Consider the following 26793-nt stretch of genomic DNA (forward strand, 5'->3'; position numbering starts at 1 on the left):
AAAAAAAAACCCAAAAAACAAAACAGCGAAGATGACTCACAAATAAAAATAAAATTAAAAAATAAAAATAATCACAGAATATGTATTTAAAAATATAAATACATTAAATAGACGACACTTTGGTTATAAAAATTAAAAATGAACTTTATTAGCCAAAAGATAGCGGGGAGAAAGGGACTCGACACAGCTGTGTTTCGGCCATATAGGCCTGCGTCAGGAGTCTTCTCACCGTATGTTGATTCCAAATTCTATCCAATTATTAGAGAAATATATATATATATATCTCTCAAATAATGTAGCGTTAAGTCCTGCCCGAAATGAAGTCAGGTGGGCAAGATCGAAGCAGCATCTTGTGTCAATGAATGCAAACTTCTCACAGAAACATAGATCCAATAGCACTAAACCAGACTCTAAAGAAGCTGAAAGGAGGAATACCTGTACTACCACTATAACTGGTAACAAAGACATTTCCACAAATGAAGTGAAGGAAATATTCATAGTGTGGTTTTTTTGTATTAAAGTAACTACCCTCTGTCAAAACACAGAGGGGACGATCTCTCTAAATGAAAGGTATATAAGAATATGGGAACACTAAATAGGCATTTTCAAAGGAACTAACACACATGGTGCACTACCCTGATGCTGTTCACTGGCTCCTACACTGAGAAAAACACCTTTAACCAACTCTACAACCATAAGTAAAATCTGAATAACTCACCACAGTGAAGAAACAGGTGATTTCTGGTTCCCAGGCACAAAGCACTGCAGTAAAATTTCATGGCAGAAAATACTTCCCAAATAAAGCCTCTAAAAAGAGAAACTGCAGGCTCAGACTTAAAAAGAGGTAGGACAAGATGCAGAGGGAAGAAGGAACTGGCTCCACAAAGTTTACACCCAAAAGGTTAAGAGAGAAAGCCTTGGCTCCAAAAGCAGCAAGGAGCCCATCACAGGAAATGAGAGGTGGTGGGGGATGGACCTGGCACCACAAGGTTTACACCACCTCAAACCTCTGATGAAAAAGGAGACCATGATAGGAACCTGAGACAGAGCGGCACAGAAAGTCCCTACTGCCTGCTAGAGATAGATACTGAAAGGAACCTAGTGCACAGAAGCCTTATGTAGCAAAGTTCTAATCTGCGCTCTCTCTCCACCTGCTGGTAGATAGGCACAATCCATAAGTATGGACCAATCCTTTGAAGATGCGAAGGAACTATTGTTTTGCTTCGTCTGCTGCTGCCCTAAGTGACTGCCTAGTCTTACCTAATGGTTGGGCCGGCCCTACTCAGAAAAAAACATTACAAAATATTTTTGGGAGTAAAGTGGTAAATACATGAATAGCCTCCAAGAGGAGACAGAAAAGGCAAAAGCAATATCAACAAAACACTGATAACAGAGTTAGTTGGACAGACAAAAAGGAAGTACCCCTAATTGGTAGGTCAGTGGGATGAAAATCAGGAAAGCCATGTTCAAATCCCCTGCTATTCCCTGTGATACTGGGCAAAGCACTTACATAAGTACATAAGTAATGCCATACTGGGAAAAGACCAAGGGTCCATCGAGCCCAGCATCCTGTCCACGACAGCGGCCAATCCAGGCCAAGGGCACCTGGCAAGCTTCCCAAACGTACAAACATTCTATACATGTTATTCCTGGGATTTTGGATTTTTCCAAGTCCGTTTAGTAGCGGTTTATGGACTTGTCCTTTTGGAAACCGTCCAACCCTTTTTTAAACTCTGCTAAGCTAACCGCCTTCACCACATTTTCCGGCAATGAATTCCAGAGTTTAATTACACGTTGGGTGAAGAAAACTTTTCTCCGATTTGTTTTAAATTTACTACACTGTAGTTTAATCGCATGCCCCCTAGTCCTAGTATTTTTGGAAAGCGTGAACAGACACTTCACATCCACCTGTTCCACTCCACTCATTATTTTATATACCTCTATCATGTCTCCCCTCAGCCATCTCTTCTCCAAGCTGAATAGCCCTAGCCTCCTTAGTCTTTCTTCACAGGGAAGTCGTCCCATCCCCGCTATCATTTTAGTCGCCCTTCGCTGCACCTTTTCCAATTCTACTATATCTTTCTTGAGATGCGGCGACCAGAATTGAACACAATACTTCAACCATCAACTGCCTAAAGTACTAAACTGCAAACCCTCAAGTATTAAAAAATAAATAAATAAACATCAGATGGCTGCACTGTTTTCCCTGAGATGCATCCTTATTTTCTCTCAAAATGTATCTTTATGAGAAAACACCAGGATCTTTTATCTCGGCCTGTTGTGCCTCCTTTGTCTGATCCACTGGACATTTGGAGCATGCAGGAATTCGGGCTGACCCATCTGAGAAAAACCTAGCTCAGACGGCATCAGAACAGCAGCACATCAGGCAAAAGGTCACTCAACTCAAATCAGAGTGTGCTGTCCCACAGATGCAAAGCTCCTCCATTCCCAATTGCCTGAACAGCCACTAGCAGTGTTGGCTGGAATTCTGCAGTCTGCTGAAGGTATTTCAAGTTGTCTCTGCCCAGCTTTTTTCCGACTCAGCCATCTGATTTAACTCTGGAGGTGATCTGGAAAATCATCATTCAACAAAGATATTACCTCACATTATTTGGCTGAGAAGGCAAAATCTTTGCAAAATACAACAGGCCAGAGATGTTGCAAGTTAAATCTTCATCTAATATTGAACAATCTATGGGCTGAATTATAGACTTACTAGTAAAAAAGGCCTGTTTCTGGAACAAATGAAATGGGCGCTAGCAAGGTTTTCCTTGGAGTGTGTATGTTTGAGAGAGAGAGCCAGAGTGAATGTGCGGGTGTGTGACAGTGAGAGACTGTGTGACAGAGTGAGACTGTGTGACAGTGTGTGTGTGAGAATGAGAGTGTGTGACAGGGCCCCCTCCCCTGTTCCTAATGCCCCTCACCCCGTTCCCTCCCCTCCTTTTCCTCCCCACACTTTGGGTTCCTTAAGGCTTTCAAAAGTCTATGTACCCCCGTGGCCCTAACACCCAGTATCCGGATACCCCACCGCTTTCCTCCTCACCCCTCCCCCAAGATGTAATACTTTCACGTCCTTCATTTTTTAAAAAAAGTGTCCTATGTACCCTGTGTACAAATGCCCGGCATTCAGATTGTGTTCATCTCGAAAATTTTCATTTCTTTCATTCAGTCAGAACTTGCCCCCACTGAACACTTTTGGTTCCTTCAGTCTTTTAAAACTGTCCTATGTACCCTGTGTCCTAATGGCCAGCATTGAGATTGTTTTCCTGTCCCAAATTTGCATGTCTTTCAGTCATTCACAACTCCCCCCCCCCCCCCCCTTCTCCAGTTTAACATTTTCATTTTCTTCAGTCTTTTAAAACTCTCCTATCTACCCTGTATCCTTATGGCCAGCATTCAGATTGTTTTCCTTTCCCAAATGTTCATGTCTTTCAATCAGAACTCCCCCCCCCCCCCCTCCATTTAGTAGTAGATGACGGCAGAAAAAGACCTGCACGGTCCATCTAGTCTGCCCACGATAAACTCATATGTGTATACCTTACCTTGATTTGTACCTGTCTTTTTCAGGGCACAGACCGTATAGCGAATGCTACATACCTGTAGAAGGTATTCTCCGAGGACAGCAGGCTGATTGTTCTCACTGATGGGTGACGTCCACGGCAGCCCCTCCAATCGGAATCTTCCTAGCAAAGTCCTTTGCTAGCCCTCGCATGCGCGGCCGTCTTCCCGCCCGAAACCGGCTCGAGCCGGCCAGTCTCGTATTGTAGCAAAAGAGAAACAAGGGAAGACTCAACTCCAAAGGGGAGGCGGGCGGGTTTGTGAGAACAATCAGCCTGCTGTCCTCGGAGAATACCTTCTACAGGTATGTAGCATTCGCTTTCTCCGAGGACAAGCAGGCTGCTTGTTCTCACTGATGGGGTATCCCTAGCCCCCAGGCTCACTCAAAACAACAACCATGGTCAATTGGGCCTCGCAACGGCAAGGACATAACTGAGATTGACCTAAAAAATTTACCAACTAACTGAGAGTGCAGCCTGGAACAGAACAAACAGGGCCCTCGGGGGGTGGAGTTGGATCCTAAAGCCCAAACAGGTTCTGAAGAACTGACTGCCCGAACCGACTGTCGCGTCGGGTATCCTGCTGCAGGCAGTAATGAGATGTGAATGTGTGGACAGATGACCACGTCGCAGCTTTGCAAATTTCTTCAATGGAGGCTGACTTCAAGTGGGCTACCGACGCAGCCATGGCTCTAACATTATGAGCCGTGACATGACCCTCAAGAGCCAGCCCCGCCTGGGCGTAAGTGAAGGAAATGCAATCTGCTAGCCAATTGGATATGGTGCGTTTCCCTACAGCCACTCCCCTCCTATTGGGATCAAAAGAAACAAACAATTGGGCGGGCTGTCTGTGGGGCTGTGTCCGCTCCAGGTAGAAGGCCAATGCTCTCTTGCAGTCCAATGTGTGCAGCTGACGTTCAGCAGGGCAGGAATGAGGACGGGGAAAGAATGTTGGCAAGACAATTGACTGGTTCAGATGGAACTCCGACACGACCTTTGGCAAGAACTTAGGGTGAGTGCGGAGGACTACTCTGTTATGATGAAATTTGGTGTAAGGGGCCTGGGCTACCAGGGCCTGAAGCTCACTGACTCTACGAGCTGAAGTAACTGCCACCAAGAAAATGACCTTCCAGGTCAAGTACTTCAGATGGCAGGAGTTCAGTGGCTCAAAAGGAGGTTTCATCAGCTGGGTGAGAACGACATTGAGATCCCATGACACTGTAGGAGGCTTGACAGGGGGCTTTGACAAAAGCAAACCTCTCATGAAGCGAACAACTAAAGGCTGTCCTGAGATCGGCTTACCTTCCACATGGTAATGGTATGCACTGATTGCGCTAAGGTGAACTCTTACAGAGTTGGTCTTGAGACCAGACTCAGACAAGTGCAGAAGGTATTCAAGCAGGGTCTGTGTAGGACAAGAGCGAGGAGCTAGGGCCTTGCTGTCACACCAGACGGCAAACCTCCTCCACAGAAAGAAGTAACTCCTCTTAGTGGAATCTTTCCTGGAAGCAAGCAAGACGCGGGAGACACCCTCTGACAGACCCAAAGAGGCAAAGTCTACGCTCTCAACATCCAGGCCGTGAGAGCCAGGGACCGGAGGCTGGGATGCAGAAGAGCCCCTTCGTCCTGCGTGATGAGGGTCGGAAAACACTCCAATCTCCAGAAGAAGAGGGAACCAGATCTGACGCGGCCAAAAAGGAGCAATCAGAATCATGGTGCCTCGGTCTTGCTTGAGTTTCAACAAAGTCTTCCCCACCAGAGGAATGGGAGGATAAGCATACAGCAGGCCCTCCCCCCAATCCAGGAGGAAGGCATCCGATGCCAGTCTGCCGGGGGCCTGAAGCCTGGAACAGAACTGAGGGACTTTGTGATTCACTCGAGATGCGAAGAGATCCACCAAGGGGGTGCCCCACGCTTGGAAGATCTGGCGCACCACTCTGGAGTTGAGCGACCACTCGTGAGGTTGCATAATCCGGCTCAGTCTGTCGGCCAGGCTGTTGTTTACGCCTGCCAGATATGTGGCTTGGAGCACCATGCCGAGACGGCGAGCCCAGAGCCACATGCTGACGGCTTCCTGACACAGGGGGCGAGATCCGGTGCCCCCCTGCTTGTTGACAGATCGCTCGCAACTCCAGGAGATTGATCTGTAGACCACGTTCCTGGAGGGACCAGCTTCCTTGGGTGTGAAGCCCATCGACATGAGCTCCCCATCCCAGGAGAGACGCATCCGTTGTCAGCACTTTTTGTGGCTGAGGAATTTGGAAAGGACGTCCCAGAGTCAAATTGGACCAGATTGTCCACCAATACAGGAATTCGAGAAAACTCGTGGACAGGTGGATCACGTCTTCTAGACCCCCAGCAGCCTGATACCACTGGGAGGCTAGGGTCCATTGAGCAGATCTCATGTGAAGACGGGCCATGGGAGTCACATGAACTGTGGAGGCCATGTGGCTCAGCAATCTCAACATCTGCCGAGCTGTGACCTGCTGGGACGCTCGCACCCGCGAGACGAGGGACAACAAGTTGTTGGCCCTCGTCTCTGGGAGATAGGCGCGAGCCGTCCGAGAATCCAGCAGAGCTCCTATGAACTCGAGTTTCTGCACTGGGAGAAGATGGGACTTTGGATAATTTATCACAAACCCCAGTAGCTCCAGGAGGCGAATAGTCATCTGCATGGACTGCAGGGCTCCTGCCTCGGATGTGTTCTTCACCAGCCAATCGTCGAGATATGGGAACACATGCACCCCCAGCCTGCGAAGTGCCGCTGCTACTACAGCTAGGCACTTTGTGAACACCCTGGGCGCAGAGGCGAGCCCAAAGGGTAGCACACAGTACTGGAAGTGGCGTGTGCCCAACTGAAATCGCAGATACTGTCTGTGAGCTGGCAGTATCGGGATGTGTGTGTAGGCATCCTTCAAGTCCAGAGAGCATAGCCAATCGTTTTGCTGAATCATGGGGAGAAGGGTGCCCAGGGAAAGCATCCTGAACTTTTCTTTTACGAGATATTTGTTCAGGGCCCTTAGGTCTAGGATGGGACGCATCCCCCCTGTTTTCTTTTCCACAAGGAAGTACCTGGAATAGAATCCCAGCCCTTCTTGCCCGGATGGCACGGGCTCGACCGCATTGGCGCTGAGAAGGGCGGAGAGTTCCTCTGCAAGTACCTGCTTGTGCTGGAAGCTGTAGGATTGAGCTCCCGGTGGACAATTTGGAGGTTTCGAGGCCAAATTGAGGGTGTATCCTTGCCGGACTATTTGCAGAACCCACTGATCGGAGGTTATGAGAGGCCACCTTTGGTGAAAAGCTTTCAACCTCCCCCCGACCGGCAGGTCGCCCGGCACTGACACTTGGATGTCGGCTATGCTCTGCTGGAGCCAGTCAAAAGCTCGTCCCTTGCTTTTGCTGGGGAGCCGAGGGGCCTTGCTGAGGCGCACGCTGCTGACGAGAGCGAGCGCGCTGGGGCTTAGCCTGGGCCGCAGGCTGTCGAGAAGGAGGGTTGTACCTACGCTTGCCAGAAGAGTAGGGAACAGTCCTCCTTCCCCAAAAAAATCTTCTACCTGTAGAGGTAGATGCTGAAGGCTGCCGGCGGGAGAACTTGTCGAATGCGGTATCCCGCTGGTGGAGATGCTCTACCACCTGCTCGACTTTCTCTCCAAAAATATTGTCCGCACGGCAAGGCGAGTCCGCAATCCGCTGCTGGAGTCTATTTTCAAGGTCGGAGGCACGCAGCCATGAGAGCCTGCGCATCACCACACCTTGAGCAGCGGCCCTGGACGCAACATCAAAGGTGTCATACACCCCTCTGGCCAGGAATTTTCTGCACGCCTTCAGCTGCCTGACCACCTCCTGAAAAGGCTTGGCTTGCTCAGGGGGGAGAGCATCAACCAAGCCCGCCAACTGCCGCACATTGTTCCGCATGTGTATGCTCGTGTAGAGCTGGTAAGACTGGATTTTGGCCACGAACATAGAGGAATGGTAGGCCTTCCTCCCAAAGGAGTCTAAGGTTCTAGAGTCTTTGCCCGGGGGCGCCGAAGCATGCTCCCTAGAACTCTTAGCCTTCTTTAGGGCCAGATCCACAACTCCAGAGTCGTGAGGCAACTGAGTGCGCATCAGCTCTGGGTCCCCATGGATCCGGTACTGGGACTCGATCTTCTTGGGGATGTGGGGGTTACTTAATGGCTTGGTCCAGTTCGCAAGCAATGTCTTTTTCAGGACATGGTGCAAGGGAACAGTGGACGCTTCCTTAGGTGGAGAAGGATAGTCCAGGAGCTCAAACATTTCAGCCCTGGGCTCGTCCTCCACAACCACCGGGAAGGGGATGGCCGTAGACATCTCCCGGACAAAGGAAGCAAAAGACAGACTCTCAGGAGGAGAAAGCTGTCTTTCAGGAGAGGGAGTGGGATCGGAAGGAAGACCCTCAGACTCCTCGTCAGAGAAATATCTGGGGTCTTCTTCCTCTTCCCACGAGGCCTCACCCTCGGTGTCAGACACAAGTTCACGGACCTGTGTCTGCAACCTCGCCCGGCTCGACTCCGTGAAGCCACGTCCACGATGGGGGCGTCGAGAGGTAGACTCCCTTGCCCGCATCGGCGAAGCTCCCTCCGCCGACGTAGTCGGGGAGCCCTCCTGGGAGGTGGCCGCAGTCGGCACCGCACGCGGTACCGACGTCGGGGACCTCACCCCGGGCGATGGGCCAGCCGGCACCACGCTCGATGGTACCGGAGGCGCAAGCACCGCCGGTACCGGAGGGGTAGGGCGCAACAGCTCTCCCAGAATCTCTGGGAGAACGGCCCGGAGGCTCTCGTTCAGAGCGGCTGCAGAGAAAGGCAGGGAGGTCGATGCAGGCGTCGACGTCAGAACCTGTTCCGGGCGTGGAGGCTGGTCCGGGCTGTCCAGAGTGGAGCGCATCGACACCTCCTGAACAGAGGGTGAGCGGCCTGCTGGGTGCCGACTCCCTCGGCGACCCAGAGCTCTCGGTGCCGACGCGGGGATGAGACCGGTGTCGATGCTTCTTCGACTTCTTCCGAAGCATGTCACCGGAGCTCCCCGGCACCGACGAGGAGGACGTAGAATCCATCCGTCGCTTCCTCAGGGCCGAGGTCGAAGCAGGTCGATCCCGGGGGGGCTGTACCGCAGGAGCCCTCAGGGTAGGGGGAGACCCACCCGAAGGCTCACCGCCACCAGCAGGGGAATGGACAGCCCTCACCTGCACTCCACCTGATGCACCACCGTCCGACGACATCAGGAGACGAGGTCCCGGTACCACCGACGTCGATGCAGCTATCCGATGTCTCGGCGCCGATGCAGAGGGCCGATGCCTCGATGCACTCGATGCACTGGCGGCCAAGGATGAAGGTCTGGACGCTGATGACGTCGATGCACACGATGACCCCGGTGCCGATGCCGACGAAGAGCCCGAGAACAAAACGTTCCACTGGGCCAATCTCGCTACCTGAGTCCGCCTTTGTAACAGGGAACACAGACTACAGTTCTGAGGACGGTGCTCGGCCCCCAGACACTGAAGACACGAAGAGTGCCTATCAGTGAGCGAGATTACCCGGGCGCACTGGGTGCACTTCTTGAAGCCGCTGGAAGGCTTCGATGTCATGGGCGGAAAAATCACGCCGGCGAAATCAAAATCCAAAATGACGAATTTGGAGCACCAAAACTTTAAGGGAGAAAAATCTCGACCGAGGCCGAAAAGAGGCCTACCCCGACGACGAAAGAAAACTTACCGGGGCAAAAACTGGAAACACGGGAAGGGGCAAACGAAACCCAAGGGGGTTTCCGGAGCACTTCCCGAACAAAGTTAGAACTTTTCCGAAGAAAAAAACACGTCTATTGTAAAACGGACGCGCGAGGTCGACTCTCCGGGGCTCGACACGACAAAAACACAGCCGTACCGAGTGCGGACGAAAGAAGACTGGCCGGCTCGAGCCGGTTTCGGGCGGGAAGACAGCCGCGCATGCGCGGTGCGCGCGAGGGCTAGCAAAGGACTTTGCTAAGAAGATTCCGATTGGAGGGGCTGCCGTGGACGTCACCCATCAGTGAGAACAAGCTGTCCTCGGAGAAAAGTCTGTCCAGCAGTATTTCCCGCCTCCCAACCACCGGCTCTGGCACAGACCCCGTATAAGTCTGCCCTCCCCTATCCTAGCCTCTCAACCACCAACCCCTCTTCCCCCCGCCACCCAATTTCAGCTAAGCTTCTGTGGATCCATTCCTTCTGCACAGGATTCCTTTATGCCTATCCCACGCATGTTTGAATTCCGTTACCGTTTTCATCTCCACCACCTCCCGCGGGAGGGCATTCCAAGCGTTCACCACCCTCTCTGTGAAGAAATACTTCCTGACATCTTTCCTGAGTCTGCCCCCCTTCAATCTTATTTCCTGTCCTCTCGTTCTACCGCCTTCCCATCTCTGGAAAAGATTTGTTTGCGGATTAAAACCTTTCAAATATTTGAACGTCTATCATATCACCCCTGTACCTCCTTTCCTCCAGAGTATACATGTTCAGGTCAGCAAGTCTCTCTTCATACGTCTTGGAACGCAACTCCCATACCATCCTTGTAGCTTTTCTTTGCACTGCTTCCATTTTTTTTTAACATCCTTCGCAAGGTACGGCCTCCAAAACTGAACACAATACTCCAGGTGGGGCCTCACCAACGTCTTATACAGGGGCATTAAAACCTCCTTTCTTCTGCTGGTCACACCTCTCTCTATACAGCCTAGCAACCTTCTTGCTATGGCCACCGCCTTGTCGCACTGTTTCATCGCCTTCAGGTCCTCAGATACTATCACCCCAAGATCCCTCTCCCCGTCCGTGTCTATCAGGCTCTCCACACCTAACACATACGCCTCCCTTGGATTTCTACTCCCTAAGTGCATCACTTTGCATTTCTTCGCATTGAATTTTAATTGCCAAATGTTAGACCATTCTTCCAGCTTCTTCAGATCTTTTTTCATGTTTTCCACTCCCTCCAGGGTGTCCACTCTGTTGCAAATCTTGGTGTCATCCGCAAAAAGGCAACTTTACCTTGTAACCCTTCGGCAATGTCACTCACAAATATATTGAACAGAATGGGCCCCAGCACCGATCCCTGAGGCACTCCACTACTCACCTTTCCCTCCTCCGAGCGAACTCCATTTACCACCACCCTCTGGTTCCTTCAGTCTTTAAAATTCTCCTATCAACCCTGTGTCCTAATGGCCAGCACTCAGATTGTTTTGCTTTGCCAAATTGTCTGTCACTGATGTTACTGAGGTCAGTGCGTGCCTGCCTAGCAGATCACTTCCGGCAGGCAGGGTCCCAAGCACATCCTGTTGGAGGTGAGAATTATTATATAGGATAGGACAAGCAACATTGATTAAAGATATTTCAATTAAAGTACAAGGCTGAAAGCTTCAAGAGTACCATAAGTTGTAACCTTTGTGTGCTAAACTTCCCACAGCTACCCACTGTATCACCAACAGAAATACTGAATATTTGATGGAAGCATTACATATTTTACAAAGTAATCTTCTGCCCAAGCTTGAAGAGTACTGTAAGCTGTAACCTTTGTGTGCTAAACTTCCCACAACTGCCCATAGTGTCAGCAACAGAAATATTGAATAAGTATTTGATGGAAGCATAACATATTTTATAAAGTAATCTTCCACCCTTAAAGAAACATGAGACTTAAAATCAAGAGAATGGATCTATAGACATATTTAGATTTGTTGAATGTTACAATATTACTAAAGACAAGATTCTAAGCAAGCTTCTCTTGCAATGTTAACGCTAACTTTTGCATCAAGTTCTAACAGACTGGTTATTTCAATTGTTCTTCAAGAATTATGATAAACTGCTTTTAAATCTTAAGATCTGTATGTTTCCAGTCATAGCAAGTGAAACCCAGGAAACGCAAGAGCAGTTTCTTTCAATGAGTCTGGGAGTGCTTCAGATAGGAGCAGCCTTTTCCTTAAGTTTCCAGTCTCTGAAATGTATTTTTGAACTTTGCTGGTAATTTAAAAGATTAGTAGATAGATTCTGTGCCCCTCCCTCCAAGGTTTTAAATTCAGGTGAAACTTAGGTAGAAGCTCTATTTGAAAACTTATGGCTTTTTCTGGTTCCTTATCCTTCCCATTAAGCCTTGGATAACAATATAAATATTGTGCAGACTTCTGCCATATTCAGGCTGAATATGATTTTTTATCTCAATTCATTGATACCTTTTTTTTTTTTTTTTTTTTAACTTTACTGTTAAATTTGAAATGCGTTAAATACATTTTTCAAAAACTGGTTCACTCTCTAAGGACAAAAATACCTTCTATACCTGAATGTAACTTGACTTGAGCTACTGAGAAACATGTAAGCTAAGTCCAAAATCTCTAAATTTGAAGGGAAACAGAGAATAACTGGCATCCATATAGTATTAAAGGACTTGGAGTCTTATGTATTCCAAATATTTCCCCACACAGATATTAAACCCCAAACCCTCTCAAGAATTGTTTTTCTAATACGGTCTTGTCTCCCCTGAACCCTCCTTTTACCTCCTATCAAAGGACCCAAAAGATTCCCTCACAGGTTTCTTGTGTTTTAACGTAAAATATATTAGGCTTTAACTCTTTTCAATTCTTTTCGCTGGGTGATTATGGAGAAGTGCTGAGTGGCATTACCTTTCCACTAGGAACTAAACTTTTTTGGATACGACCGATCACACTGCTTTATTTAAACACATAGGACCCCTTTTACAAAGGTGCACTAGTGTTTTTAGTGTGTGCCAAACACTAAGACGCCCATTATATTCCTCTGGGCATCTTAGCGTTTAGTATGTCTTTGTAAAAGACTCCCTTGAACACTTTTCTGTTTGAACAATAATTTTTTAATTCTCTTTTAGATATTAAAATAGATTTGAGGTTTCTGCCAACCACCACTTTTACAAAGCCATATAGAAATGCAGAAACAGCCCATTCACTTTTAATAAACTGTGTCGGCATTACCACACCGGCAGCCACTAGCTTTATAAAAGGGGGGGGGGGGGGGTTATATGTGAAGATACTACAAGAAATCCAAGTTGAAGACTTTCCCCAATTAGCCAAGCCCTACCTTTAGCTGCAACTTTGAGCCTAATTCTTGATTAATTCTTAATTCTTGATTAATTCTTGTATGCTTGATTTTTCAAAAATAGCCCTACAAATTATCACAAGAGTTTAGGGGGAAAAAACTGTAATTCTATACATATAAAAATTCACATTTGCTGTGACCTCTGAAGAAAATCAAACTGCAACTACTCCCTGGTACAGCTTTATCAAAAACTGTTTAATCCTAAACCAGAAGGAATCTGAAAAATAATTATGAATCTTCTCTAGAGCTCTATTCTTGCCACATTAACTACATTCCTTAAAAACATAGCCTGCTTGTTTGGCTTTCCTCTTTTGACTGTCTGCCTGATTTAATTTTTTCTGTAACAAGATACTTGCATTTTTGTAATAAATCCTATGTAGTAGTTATAGCAAATTACCAACATAATTTCTTGAGAATATAAAAATTGGCTTTACAAAGTTTTCCATTTCAGCACTGTTTATATGCTTTGAATGTCTCAGTGTGATGCTCATGTAGGGATGTTTATGTTTATTTAAAAAATTTCTACACTGCCTTTCATTTAAAAACAGCAAAGAAGTTTACAATACAGGGTTAAAAAAAATGACAGAAAAAAACCAGTACCCCTCATAATGGGGACAGTGGTAGAGTTGCAAAGCTCTGAAAAACAGTTTCCTCCAGATTTAAAAATCAAAATAAAAGGCTTTTATAGCCTTTGAAGATGCTACACACATAAAAATGGAGGTATGGCCACTAAAAAAAAAAAAAAAATTTACATCCTTAAGTCCCAAAACAAAATTCAGAGGGTCTTTTACAAAGGCACTCTAGCATTTTTAGCTAGCACTAAATTCTAAAATGCCCACAGGAATATATGGACGTCTAGATTTTTTTAGCACACGCTAAAAAATGCTAGTGTACCTTTGTAAAAGTGGCCCTCGCTGTACAATATTGAACAGTTGTGGGTAGATGTACTTGGTCTGGAGAAAACTGAAGTCCTTCTGAATTAGGGGCTTGTTTTCAAAACAGAACATTCAAAAAGCAGCATCTGGACGTTTCCCCAAAACATCCCAAACTGTTATTTTTAAAATCCATTTTGAGATGTTTTACTATGCAGTTCATCTGAAGCGCATCCAAATCACAAAGGGGCAGGGTTTGGGTGCTCCTAACACTTGGACATTTTTTCTGCCATAATGGAACAAAGCAAAAACGTCCAGAGCTACAAAAAAAAAAAAAAAAAAAGGTTTAGGGCTAGACCTGTTTTAATAACAAGTCGCAAAAATGTGCCCATGACCTACCCCTCACTCTTCAGTAGTTACTGACCCCCTCCCACCCCCAAAAGAAGTAAAAGAAACCGTACATACCAGGCTCTATGACAGCTTCAGATGTTATGGTCAGTCCTATTACAGCAATAAACAGGTCCCTGGAGCATCCTAGTGGTCAGTGCAGTGCACTGTAGGGAAGGGGACCCAAGCCCATAACTTGCTTGTTATACATACTTGCGGCAGAAAGTGTGAGCACTCCCAAACCCATCAAAAACGTATTGCACCTACATATAGGTGACATTTGCAGACATAAGGGTTACTGTAGTGGTGTACAGTAAGTTTTTGGTTGGGTTTGGAGGGCTCACTACACAAAATATGAGGGTAACAGTGAGATGCATACCTGGCACCTTTTGTGGTGCCCTACTGCAGTGCTGGGAAATCTGCATGGCCAGTCTACTAAGAATGCTGCCTCTATCCCCAATACATCCCAATGGCCTGATTTTGTCTGTTTCACTAGGGCTTTTTTCCCCCCCCAAAATGGTCCACAAAGATAGGACACACTGAGCACATTTAGCAAATGACCATTTTTGAATGAAAAAAAATTGATAGAAAGAGAGAGAGAGAAATAAATGGCTATGTTCGCTACTGGATTTTTGGCCGTTTTCTGCAAAACGTCCAATGTCGGCTTTACACAATCTCAAAAGTGCCCCTCAGTCTCTTTAACAGAGAATAACATTTAACAATGATATACAGAAGCTTTTAAAGCTACTCTCTCTGTTTGAGATACCACATCCAAAAAAGAAAACCACATGGTCTCAAAAGCCCTCATAGTAAGTACAATTTCTTCAGAATACTGTTGAATTCCAGAGGCCAAGATTCAAAATTAACATGTATAATTGTTGCATTTTGTGTATTACAGTTTGTTGTTCCTTGGAAGGGTGCATTTGCTAAACAGTAGGCTATAAAATAGACAACTTATGTAGGTACAATAAAATTCATCACCATATAAGCTAGAAATGATTCACATATATGTCCAAGTAACTATCTTCAACTTCTTTTTAACAACAGATTTACAGAAACCGCCAAGGATAAATGAAACTTACGGGGGGGGGGGGGGGGGGGAGTACTAAAAGAAGGAAAAGGTCATCCTATTAAGCAATAAATAGAAATGGTGTTTGTTTTAAGGCTGCAAATATAATTGCAAAGCATAGCATGCAAAAAAATAATTAAAAAAAACTCTAGAAATAGGAGAGATCAAACTGCAGAAGGCAGCTGTCCCACCCCTGGAATGCCCTGGGGCCCCGCACACAGGTGCCAATGCAGGAAAACTTCACAATGCTTTAGTGCAGGAGTTTACTCAGGATTTCCCCATATTAGTTTTACTCCTGATGCAGAAAGTGTTCCAGTGTGCAAAACTTTTGAGTAAAACCACTGCATTAAAAGGATATTGCAGTCGGCATAGAAAATGGCTGAGTAACAAATCACTCCTGGTGTTAAAGGTGCAAGAATTCACCACAGTTAAATAGTGTTCCCTTAACACATGGCTTTCTGCGTCCAAGCCAAAAAGCCAGGTAAATTAAGCCACTCAGGGACTCTCCCTTTACTAATACTCATCTCACAATAACAGCATTTTCTGCCACAAAACACACTGTTTCATAGCAGATAACACATGTTAATCTACCTAGTGTTTAAGTGGCATATACATTAATAAAATAAATGACAAATGTCATTGTTATGCACTTAGCATACCTAGGGGCTAGTGCAGAAGCACACAATTTGTGAGACATCTACATGTTATTTTATAGGTGCACAATGCAGAGAACTTTCTCACACAGAAGACATTGTGTTAATATGAACATACAACACTGGGGCACAGCATATTAAAATGAATGGTAGTGAGGCTATTATTGCCCCAATGCAGACAAGTATGCAGAAGACTTGAAAATAAAACACAACACTAGAACTTGAACTCCAGGTCTCAGGAGGTATAGAAGGGTTATTTATTTTTCTGCAGTAGGGTCTGAAAGGATTTAATGCTAGTTTTTTTTTCTTTTTGCTATGAGCAAAACAGTACCCTCAAATTTTAAGAGAGAACAGAAAGCAACAGCTCTGCACACAGGTCCAAGCACAACAAATTGTATCACACATGTGCTGGAATAATAGTATCAATTTTACATGCAAGAAATGTTTTCAAGGCTGTTATTTATCTGCACAGTAACATCCCAGCAGATGTGTTGACACTCATTTTCTTCAAATGTGTGCATAGTGGGGTTGATGCAGAAAGCCACACAGTACAGCTGCGCATCCATGGCTGAACACAACTTCTACCACAAAAATAACAAAAAGATGTATATACCCACACATATGTATTCATATACATACTGCTGCAGTAAAAGGGGTATGATGTTGGGAGGGGGGAGAAGCATACGTGACAATTACATTATTTCTATTGGGGTCAGCTTGGCTTGGGAAGGGCAAGGCGATGCTAAACTACTACTACTACTATAAATCATTTCTATAGCGCTACCAGTCGTACGCAGCGCTTCACAATTGAAAATGAAGAAAAGACAGCCCCTGCTCAAAAAGAGCTTACAATCTAAATCAGGACAGACAGGGCAAATAAGGGATAAGGGTAGGACAGACAGATAGGACACATAGGGAAAAGGAACTAGAACAGCAACCATCCTTTCAGACCCAATGGTAAATTTCTCACATTGTGCTTTCTTTGAAATAGCCAGTGCACTTCTCTGCATTCATTTTTTAACATACTCTGTGCAAAATCTACCACACAAATTAAGGTGCTGAACCCCTTTCTGTATCATTCATCTGCTAATGTGTACGTATTGAGCTCTCAACTGCCCCAGTACTTGTGCAAAAGAGTCCAGTATGCTTACCCTGATTAGCATACAAGTTCTGTGCATTTCAAATTTGCATATGATTAGCTCACAGCACAGGCAGGCAAAACTTTCTCTTAGTACTGTACCTTGTTCCACTCTCCATCAAGAGGCCACCCTACTTGCAAAAACTTAACTGTAGTATCCAATAAGATCAAGGAAAACCACTGCGACCCAACATGGCCTGTTTCCGTAGATTTACATCAGGGGTCTATTATGCAGCCTTTCCTTTTATTTCCAACTAGTAAAACATGCCCTTTTCTTGCGCAAATGTAATGGGCACTAGCACAGTTTACTTCCGAACCTCCCCCCTCCCTACTCACCCCTTCGGCGTTCTGAAGGCACTGACCGCCATTGTTGCGGACCTCAGCACGCCACCTTCAATCTGCTGTTTCGTTGGTTGTGAAGCTACTGACGCCATTGCTCCGCCCTCGACATCATAACATTTGACGCGAGGGCGGGGCCCCAACAGTGTTTTTGGTGGCTTCACCACCACGAAGGCTTTGAACCGGAAGGAAGTGCCCGGAGGACCTGACAGTGACGTCAGTGTCCTCAGAACGTTGAGGGTGAGTTTTATTATATAGGATTTGTTTCTGCCAGTTTTTATAGAACATCAGATGTGTAGAGCGCTGACAAAGGTGTATTTTACATTCAAACAAAACAAAAAATACAGCCAAGGTCTCTGGTTTCCTTCCCTGATGCAAAACTTTATTGCAATATCAAATAACTAGGGGTCATAAGAGCAGTGGTGTACCAAGGGAGGGGTGGTGGGGGATGTCTGCCACAGGTGTGGGCAGCAAAGGGGGTGCATGGCGCATTTGCATGGCTATCAGTTCCCTGCCCCCTCTGATGTTACTTCCTGTTTCAGGGAAGGGGACCAGCGGAGCCAAAAGCCGCACAACTGCTCTGTGCACCCCCTCTGCTGTTCGCATCTATGGCTCCGTGCACCCCTAGGTGGTGAGGATGATGCGCTTTAGAGGGGGAGGTGGGTGATGTGCAAGGGGAGTGCAGTAGCGACCCGCCCTGGGTGGCAGCCAACCTAGGTGCGCCACTGCACAAGAGTTGCCATACCGAGACAGACCATGAAGCCCAGTATCCTGTTTCTAACAGTAGCCAATCCAGAATAATAAATCAAATTAATTCTGGTATTGCTTATATCCCCTTTCAAGGGTTTAGTACAGTTTACATTCTAGATGAGACAAATAAAACAGGTTTTATGCTGCTTATCCTAGAAATAAAGTAGTGAATTTTTCCAAGTTCATCTTAATAATAGCTAATGGACTTTTCTTAAAGGAAATTATCCAAACCTTTTTTAAACCCTGTACTTTGTTCCACTCCTGGTCATCGTCTGTTTGTTACTTCACTGCGGGTGCTGTTTCTCCTCGTGTATAATTCAAAACTTTCTCCTTGGAAGACGTGCGCTTAGCAAATAGCACAGTGCTGTCTAAGCTTTCAATACTGGTTCTAGGTGCTCAAATAAAAGCATTTTGCCAAGCACTGAAAGTAGATAAAAAAAATAAGTTTTCCTGTTTTTATTAGCCCCGATCCTAATACCCAACACCAAAATAATACAAATCAATAAAAAAAAGAAGGGGCAGCAGTGGTGTCCAGCTTCCCTCACTCACCTTGTCTCTCTTGCTCTCTTCGGTCTTGCTGGGTTTACTCGGGCTCCAGCCTCCGGCGGGGTCCCCGGTGCAGCTGTCGATCTTGATCAGGCGCTGCTTAGGAGGGATGTACTTCACCTGGCCGGCGGGGGAGCAGTGCGGGCGGCGCTCGCTGTTGCTGCGGAAGAGAAGCGGGGAGCCCCCCCGCAGCCGCCACTCGTCCAGCTCCTCGGGAGGGCAGTAGTCGCGGCACATGGCCCGCAGGCGGCGCAGGGACGAGCCGGGCCCCGTGTACGGGTCCTCGAAGTCGCGCTCCCGCTGGGCGCGATAGGCGCGGAGCAGGTCGCTCTCGGGCAAGCGGGGAGAGTGCTGCTGCGTCTGCGGGCCCGGCAGGCGCTTCTCGCGGTAGTCCGGCCGCGGCGGCTGCGGGGGACTTTTGGTGCGGTTGTTGCCCAGACTGAAGTACTTGTTCAGCCACTTGGCCATGGCGGAAAACTTTGTCCTCCAGAGCCAGCGCTCCCCCGGCTACCGAGGTGGACGAGCCAGGCTATCACGCGGCAGCGCCGGCCCTCCTTCGCGGAAGAACTTGTTGATCCCGGGTGGAGGAAAGTCGCCGCCGCCGCGCACCTGCTGCTGCTACTCCACGTCGAAGCGCGGCGACCGCGGTAGGGGGAAGGGGGTGGTGACGGCACTCGCAGCCCGGCACCGCCGCTCCATCCCCGGCCGCTCAGCGCAGACCCGGGGCGGGAAGACCGCTGCCCCAGTCGGCCACCGCTTGCTCGACGCCGACTTCCAAATGCCGGAGCTCGGACTCCTCAGCGCAGTCCAGTCGTGCGCGCGGAAGAACAAACATAAAACCGCCGAATACCCAACACGTCCTGCCACGGACTCCTCGGTCCTCAACAACCTGAAGCAGACCTAGTCAGGCGCCGCAGCTGTTGGAGGGGGGGGAGCCAGGGGACCTCACTCCGCCTCGTCTACGTCATCGCGCGAGCGAGGGGGAGGTGCTTGTAAGCTAAGTAGGTGGAAGGTGAAGGTGTAGCGATGTCGGCGCGCGGTCCAGCGTCGTGCGCGTGCTTCCGCTCTTAGCCGGGAGGTGTGGGGGGGGGGGGGGGGGCGCTTTCCTTTGCGTGTTTGGCTTTCACCACCGGTGGCGCTGTGCTGCCTCACCTTGCCGTGCAGTTTGTTTACCTTCACCTCATACGGATCTTTTCTTGGCAGCGCGTGATGAGCTTGTTTGAGCTGTTAGTTTTGTGTCATGCGCTATGGCTCTGTGCCCTCAGTCCCGAGCTGCCTGAAACGGAAGGGCTACTTACTGGAAAATAGCATCTGCTGAATCACGCAAGCGAGAAGGACTATCCATCCACGTCCAAAGTGTACAAACTTATCTAATAAAGATTGTAGGGTCTGACTGACATTGATCATGTCCCCCTCCAGAAATAATGGTCATGGGCGCCCCACCCCCTCCCATTGGACAGACGTTATTGGTTCTTATTTCTAAAGCTCATAGCCCATTCTTTTCCTTCTGCTACATCTTAATAGCATAAAACTATCCACTTTCCCTATTCCTTGGTTGCTGCACACTCTCTATGTTAAAAATGAATAAAGACTACCTTTTAGGGGGGGGGGGGGGTTACTTTCCCCTGTCTCCCTACTGGTAATAAGAGTGCTCTCTAGGAATTTCCACTACCTCCTATTTTAAAAAGTACAGCCAGGGACTGCTTAGCCATTGGACCAGGTAAGGCTCTGGTCCAGGGTGCTGGTGATTAAAGGTGCCAAAATACCCAGACCCTGACTGCACCTGGTGTACAAGTTAAGCCTTTTCTTTCCTCACCCACACACAGGCCAGCACTTCTCTCACTCTCCCATTGTCCTGTAAGGTTTACATTGGCCACCAGTGGCAGCAGCACAACAGGCTGCCTTGGGCCAGCCTCTGGCTCTTCTCTCTGATGTGCCCTGCCTCATTCCATGTGGGCAGGACACAGCAAAGGGAAGACCCAAGAGCTGGCCAAAGGCAGCCTGTCATGCTGCTGCTAATGCCAGTGACCAACATCAACTTTACAGGACTGTGGAGCTGGCCCCAAGTACAGTAGTGGGGTCCCTCAACTAGCACTCTCTTTTTATAGCCATTACAAAGAGAGGGGTAAGGAATCACCCTGTTAGTTACTTTATTGCAAGCAGGAGATAGTTTTATGCATTTAAAATAAGAAAAGAAGAACAGGGCAGGTGGCCATGGAGAACATTTTTAAAGATGGGAAGAGGGGTCCAGCAGCCCATAGAGGTAATTTGTACATTTTTAATGGAGAAGGAAAGGAGGCAGAGGTCAGATGACAGAGAGAGAGAGAGAATGGGTGAAGGCACGGGGGCACATATAAGAGAGAGAGAATGGGTGAAGGCATGGGGGGAGGGGTACATGAGAGAGAGAGAATGGGTGAAGGCTCCCTCCAAAGCTGCAGTACCTGTTCAATGGCTGGTGGAGTAGCTGAAGCCCCACTAGCCGAAGAAATCCAATGCCTGAATCACCTCCTTCCTCCTCGTACTACCTCAGGAGCGAGGAAGTCAGCAGGGTGCCTCCAGCCACCAACGCTTGCAGTTCCCAAGCATGCTTATTTCGTGCAGGAACTGCAGGTGCTCAGGAGTGCTGGAATCGGCTGCTGGAGGCACCCCACTGACTTCCTCGCTCCTGAGGCATCACAAGGAGGAAGGGGGCAGCTTTGGCAGTAGATTTCTTCAACTGGCAGGGCTTCAGCATCCCCACCAGCAAAGGTATGATATCTAATGTGGGGGGAGGGAGAGAAAATGCATGCCCCCCCCCCAGTCCATCCCTATGCTGTCCCCCATAGACTGCTGGCTATGCCCTGCCTTTAATTGCGTGATTAATCTGGAGATTAAAATGTTTAATCCTGCAATTAAAAGTTTTAATCAAACTGCAGCCCTGATTCAGCAATCTTATATATAAATTTTATTTTTTGTTACATTTGTACCCCGCACATTCCCACTCATGGCAGGCTCAATGCGGCTTACATGGGGCAATGGAGGGTTAAGTGACTTGGCCAGAGTCACAAGGAGCTGCCTGTGCCGGGAATCGAACTCAGTTCCTCAGTTCCCCAGGACCATAATTCTCACCTCCAACATTCAGAACCTCACTGTGTGGCAGGGAAACACTGAAGCCCTGTAGTCTTCTAGGCTGTCAGCACCACTCACTCTCACTCATAGACCCGCCCTCAGCCACGCCCCATCCACACATAATTCACAACCCCAACATTCTAAATGCAAATCAATAAAAAAAAGAAGGGGCAGCAGTGGAGTCCAGCTTCCCTCTCTCACCTCGCACAGTCCTGGAACCATATCCCTGACAGGTTACACACTTCAATATACACACGTTCCCTTCTTAGCTCAGGGTTACTGCACTTGTCCCTGACACAGGTGCCACTGGATGAATATACTATCACATATACAATCACTTCTTACTCTAAGGTTCAAGGACATTTCAGCTCACTCACTCAGAAGAGCTCCTTGAGCTGTTCTGCCTCAGGGCTTTTAGTTCCCACCTGATCTGAGCTCCACCCCTCTGACTCAGCATTTTCCTCAGCCTCTGCCTTAGCGCCACCTGCTTCAAGGTGACTGAATTGTATCAGCCTCAGCAGACTAGCTCCAGCTGCTGCAAGGGGGCTGAACTGCATCTGTGAGACAGTGTTTCCTGCCCCTATGTCCCTCATTCCCTCACATCTCTATACAAAAGCTACATGCCCACAGAATACTGTATCCCAGTCACATGCAAAACACAGACAGACCCTCACCAAATACAGAACAAGATAACAAAGGTGGGAAAATAGACACTGGTTACAGTCATACTCGCCATCACCTGCACATTTCGCCATTACTTATTCTAAGGTGGGCATTGTAGGAAGTAATCCTGTAGCCAGGACCTGCCCACCAGGGGATGCAATATCATCTCACACTGAGGATGTGTCATCAGGAGCTTCTGCCAGGAGGGAAAGGTTAGGACAGCTGTTGTAGTTGATTCAGTCATTAGGCATGTACAGTAGATAGCTGGGTGGCTGGTGGACTTGAGGATCACCTGGTCACTAGCCTATCTGGTGCAAAGATAGCAGACCTCATGCATCACCTAGATAGGATTTTAGTCAGTGCTTGGGAGAAGTACCATTCAACCCCTATTGCAGTCTTGGTACATGTGCGTACCAACGGCATAGGAAAATGTGGGAGGGTAGCATTTTCAGAAATGCTTCCCATGCTACGTGTAGGACCCAAGAGGCAGGCAGAGCTCCAAAGTCTCAATGCATGGTTCAGACAATGGTGCAAGGATGAGGGATTTAGATTTATTAGGAACTGGGCAATATTCTGGGTAAGGGGGGTAGCCTATTCCAAAAGGATGGACTCCACCTTAAATGGGGTGGAACCAGGCTTCTGACACTAACATTTAAAAAGTAGAGCAGCTTTTAAACTAAAATGGGAGGACAACTGACAGTCCCCCAGGAGCACATGGTTCAACATGGAGTATCCATGAAGGTACTATTAAAACAGGACATATAAGGAATCCAAATAAAGAGGTTTCAACAATAGTGAAAGAAAGCCAGGAGAGTTTAAGAGGAGAGTAGAGTAAAAGATGCAAATTATCCCTGTCAACTTCTAAGCAGCTTGTAGATAGAGGGGGAAAAAACACAATTTGAAGTGTCTGTATACAAATGCTAGAAGCCTAAAAAATAAGATGGAAGAGCATAAAACACTAATGAAGGGGTAGATATAATAGGCATCTCAGAGACCTGGTGGAAGGAGGACAATCAATAGAACACAATCCATCAGTTTTACTTTATTTTTTTATGCAGATGACATTCAGCTCCTCTGTCCCTTAGATCACCTTAATTCTTTCTGCAATAAATGATAAGCTCCGATTATTAACAAATTGGTTAACTGATAACTATCTTGTCCTTAATCCAGAAAAATACAAGTCGTTAATCTGTAACTTGCCAACCAATTCATCTATGTGGTTACCCCATAATGAACTTCCACCCGTATTTTAGTAGACCCAGATCTCACCTACCAATCACAGGTAAACCAGGTTCATCTTGCATTTTTCAGGCTTCAATTGATCAGATCCATTCAAACCCTATTGCAGCCTTCCACATTAAATATCCTCATTACTTCATTTCTAATTTCTCAATTAGATCAGTGCAATTCTTTATATAAAGGTATTAGGAATGAAAACTCCAATTAGTTCAGAAGACAGCCCTATGCCTCATCAATAAAGTGGGTAAATTTGATCATATTACTCCCTTCCTAAAGTCTGCCTATTGGCTTCCCGTAACTCCCAGGATCACTTATAAAATACTTCTCATTGTATTTAAAACTCTGATTTCAGGTGAACCCATTTATCTTTCTTATCGCTTTATACAGCATCAGTCCTCACATGCCCTGAGGTCACTCTCTCAAAATGTACTTATAGTACTTAGCTATAAAGAACTAGTTCATGAACAAACCAGAGCATCTGTATTTTCAGTGTATGGACCATGTCTCTGGAGTGTTGTAGTGGTTAGAGCACAGGTCTTGTAATCCAGAGGTGGCCAGTTCAAATCCTACTACTGCTCCTTATCATCTTGGGCAAGTCACTTAACTCTCCATTGCCTCAGGTACAAACTTAGATTGTGAGCCCTCCTGTGACAGAGAAATATCCAAAATAGCTGAATGTAACTTACCTTGAGCTATGACTGAGTGAGCAAAATCTAAATACATAAATTTGCTTCCTACCCATCTAAGATCACAACAGACTCTATCCCAGTTTATTTATTTAGATTTTTGCTCACACCTAGTAGCTCAAGGTGAGTACATTCAGGTACTCTGGACATTTCTCTGTCCCAGGAGAGCTCACAATCTAAGTTTGTACCTGAGACAATGGAGGGTTAAGTGACTTGCCCAAGATCACAAGTGGGATTTGAACTGGGCTCCTCTGGATTGCAAGACCAGTGCTCTAACCACTAGACCACTCCTGTTTAAAATGAACCTTAAAACTTCTTCATTTAATGATGCCTTCAATTAATTTTCTCGCGCTTTTGAATCCACCTGAGTGCATTCGCTTTGAAAGCATGAGAACATACTTGGAACCTTTTTCACAAAGTCATGCTACTGATTCCCAGTGTGGCAAATGAGAGGAAGCCCATTCAATTCCTATGGGCTTCCTCTTATTTGCCACGCCGGAATCGGTAGCTCAGCTTTGTAAATGAAGCCCTTAATAGTTTGTCTCCATCCCATCTCTCTTGTCAAAATAATGGGGTTCTACCCCTTTTCCTTCACATTCATGACTGTGTTCAATTTTATTTTGTGTGTTTCGGTTCACTTATCCCCTCCTATACCACTCTTTTTTATTAAATAAATATTGTAAAACCACCTAGATGGCTTGTCCATATGGTGGTATAGTAAATTATAATAAACTTGAAACTTGACACTGTGTTAACAGGGTACAAATTATATTGCAATGATAGAGTGGTTCAAACTGAATGTGGGGGTTGTGCTAGATGTTAGAGGGAATTGAGTTAAACAAAATAAACATTCTAAATTTGTATTCTTGCTTGTTAGTTCTCTATATTGTTCTGCCAAATAAACCATTACTATTATGGAATCCTGAGGATCAGTTTTGGACCATATTTTTGGTGTGGTTATTCCCTAGACACATGATTTATTATTGTCTATACACCGATCTGTAAACACCACTGCAAATTTGGGGTCTCCTCCGGGATGTGAACCTTCCCACTCACGTTGGGAAGGTTATAATATATTCGCTAATCATAACATTTATATTTTTCTGGTATTCTGCAGAGCCGGTTCAAGGGACTGTTGCACCCTGAGCCAACGTTTGCATCAGTGCCCCTTCCCCGATCCAGTAGCTTTCTCTCACTCCCTCTCCCCTTCTAGCCCAAGTTCCAGTATCTCCCCCACTCTGCCCCCGCATTGGTGATAAAGGACACCCAAATTCTTCCCTCCTCTATCTTGTGGATACTGAACTGAGTCCATAAGCATTGCCATACTGGAACAGACTGAAGGTCCATCAAGTCCAGTATCCTGTTTCCAACAGTGGTCAATCCAGGTCACAAATACCTGGCAAGATCCCAGAACAGTAAAACATATTTTATGCTGCTTATCCTAGAAATAAGCAGTGGATTTTCCCAAGTCCATCTTAATAATGGCTTATGGACTTTAGGAAATGATCCAAATCTTTTTTAAACCCTGCTAAGCTAACTGCTTTACCACATTCTCTGGCAATGAATTCCAGAATTAATTATATGTTGAGTGAAGAAATATTTTTTAAATTTAAAAATATTTGTTTTATATTTAAATATTTAAAAATATTTGTTCTAAATTTACTACTTAGTAGCTTTACTTGCGTGCCCCTTAGTCCTTGTATTTTTGGAAAGAGTAAACAAAGGATTCACATCTACCAGTTCCACTCCACTCAGTATTTTATAGACTCCTATTATGTCTCCCCTCAGCTGTCTCTTCTCCAAGCTGAAGAGCCATACCCACTTTAAGGGAAGGAAAAGGGAATGAGAGATACAAGATCGAGATTTTGGTGGCCTAAGCTTGTGCCTTACTTGGTCCATAGATTGAGCCAGTCCCAGTATTCTGTGTTAGTTGGATATATACAGGGCAGAGCTATGTTGTTTGGAGTGCTGTTATTAGACATCTCTATATTTAGGCAGCATGATTCTGCACAGATATGGTGTATGGGCAACAAACCGGGGTAAATACCTGAAATATCCACAGGCACAGGGCTACCTCTGATCGCTAAAAGTGAAACAAAACTGTTTTTGTTTCCTACTCCATTTGTCATTGACACTGCAGGAGGTTTATCTGTGAGTTATGTGAGCTAGCAGCCCAGTGAATGAATCATGGACTTTTACTTCTCACACACTGACAAGCAGAAGGGAGGGGGGGGGTTCCTTCTGTGTTTGTTAGACAAACTAATAGTGTCTGCGTATACTGATAGGCCAGAATTGCTTGTGGCATTTGTCTCTTTATTTTCTCTTTCTGTTAGATTGTAATTTTCTCACCATAGCAGCTGAAGTAACAGAGGACACAGAAACACTGGCTCTTCAGAGAATTGCTACTTTGTGTGGGTATGTGGGAATAGCATTGATGCTGGGGTATTAAGCAGAGTACTTATAACTGATCCTGTAGAGCTGAGAGGCGTGGATGTATACTTAAGGCCAAGCCACAGATCACCCTTGATTTGCTGGTCAGTTAAGCTTGTGTGATGACAGTAAGCAAGGGTAAACTCTACAGGATCCTTTGCAGGATGAAAATGTACGGGTGGACAAAACACAGCTGTAGTTAAGTTTGATTAAAGGTGAATTAAGTAAGGTCAAAAAGAATGTATGATCTGGAGAC

At 46.5% G+C, this 26793-nt stretch overlaps 1 protein-coding gene across 1 annotated transcript in view; it reads right to left on the reverse strand.

The window, feature by feature from the left end:
* The window catches only part of LOC115463718 (SH2 domain-containing adapter protein B-like), a 154349-nt gene extending 135079 nt beyond the window's left edge, over positions 1 to 19270 (reverse strand). The window contains exon 1 of the mRNA XM_030194442.1: positions 18415 to 19270. Within this exon, the coding sequence (XP_030050302.1) occupies positions 18415 to 18879 (465 nt within the window). The 5' untranslated portion in view covers positions 18880 to 19270. The remainder of the gene's footprint in view (positions 1 to 18414) is intronic.
* Positions 19271 to 26793: the final 7523 nt, after the last annotated feature.

Source organism: Microcaecilia unicolor, chromosome 2 (genome assembly GCF_901765095.1).
Source record: "Microcaecilia unicolor chromosome 2, aMicUni1.1, whole genome shotgun sequence".
Classification (NCBI taxonomy): Eukaryota; Metazoa; Chordata; class Amphibia; order Gymnophiona; family Siphonopidae; genus Microcaecilia; species Microcaecilia unicolor.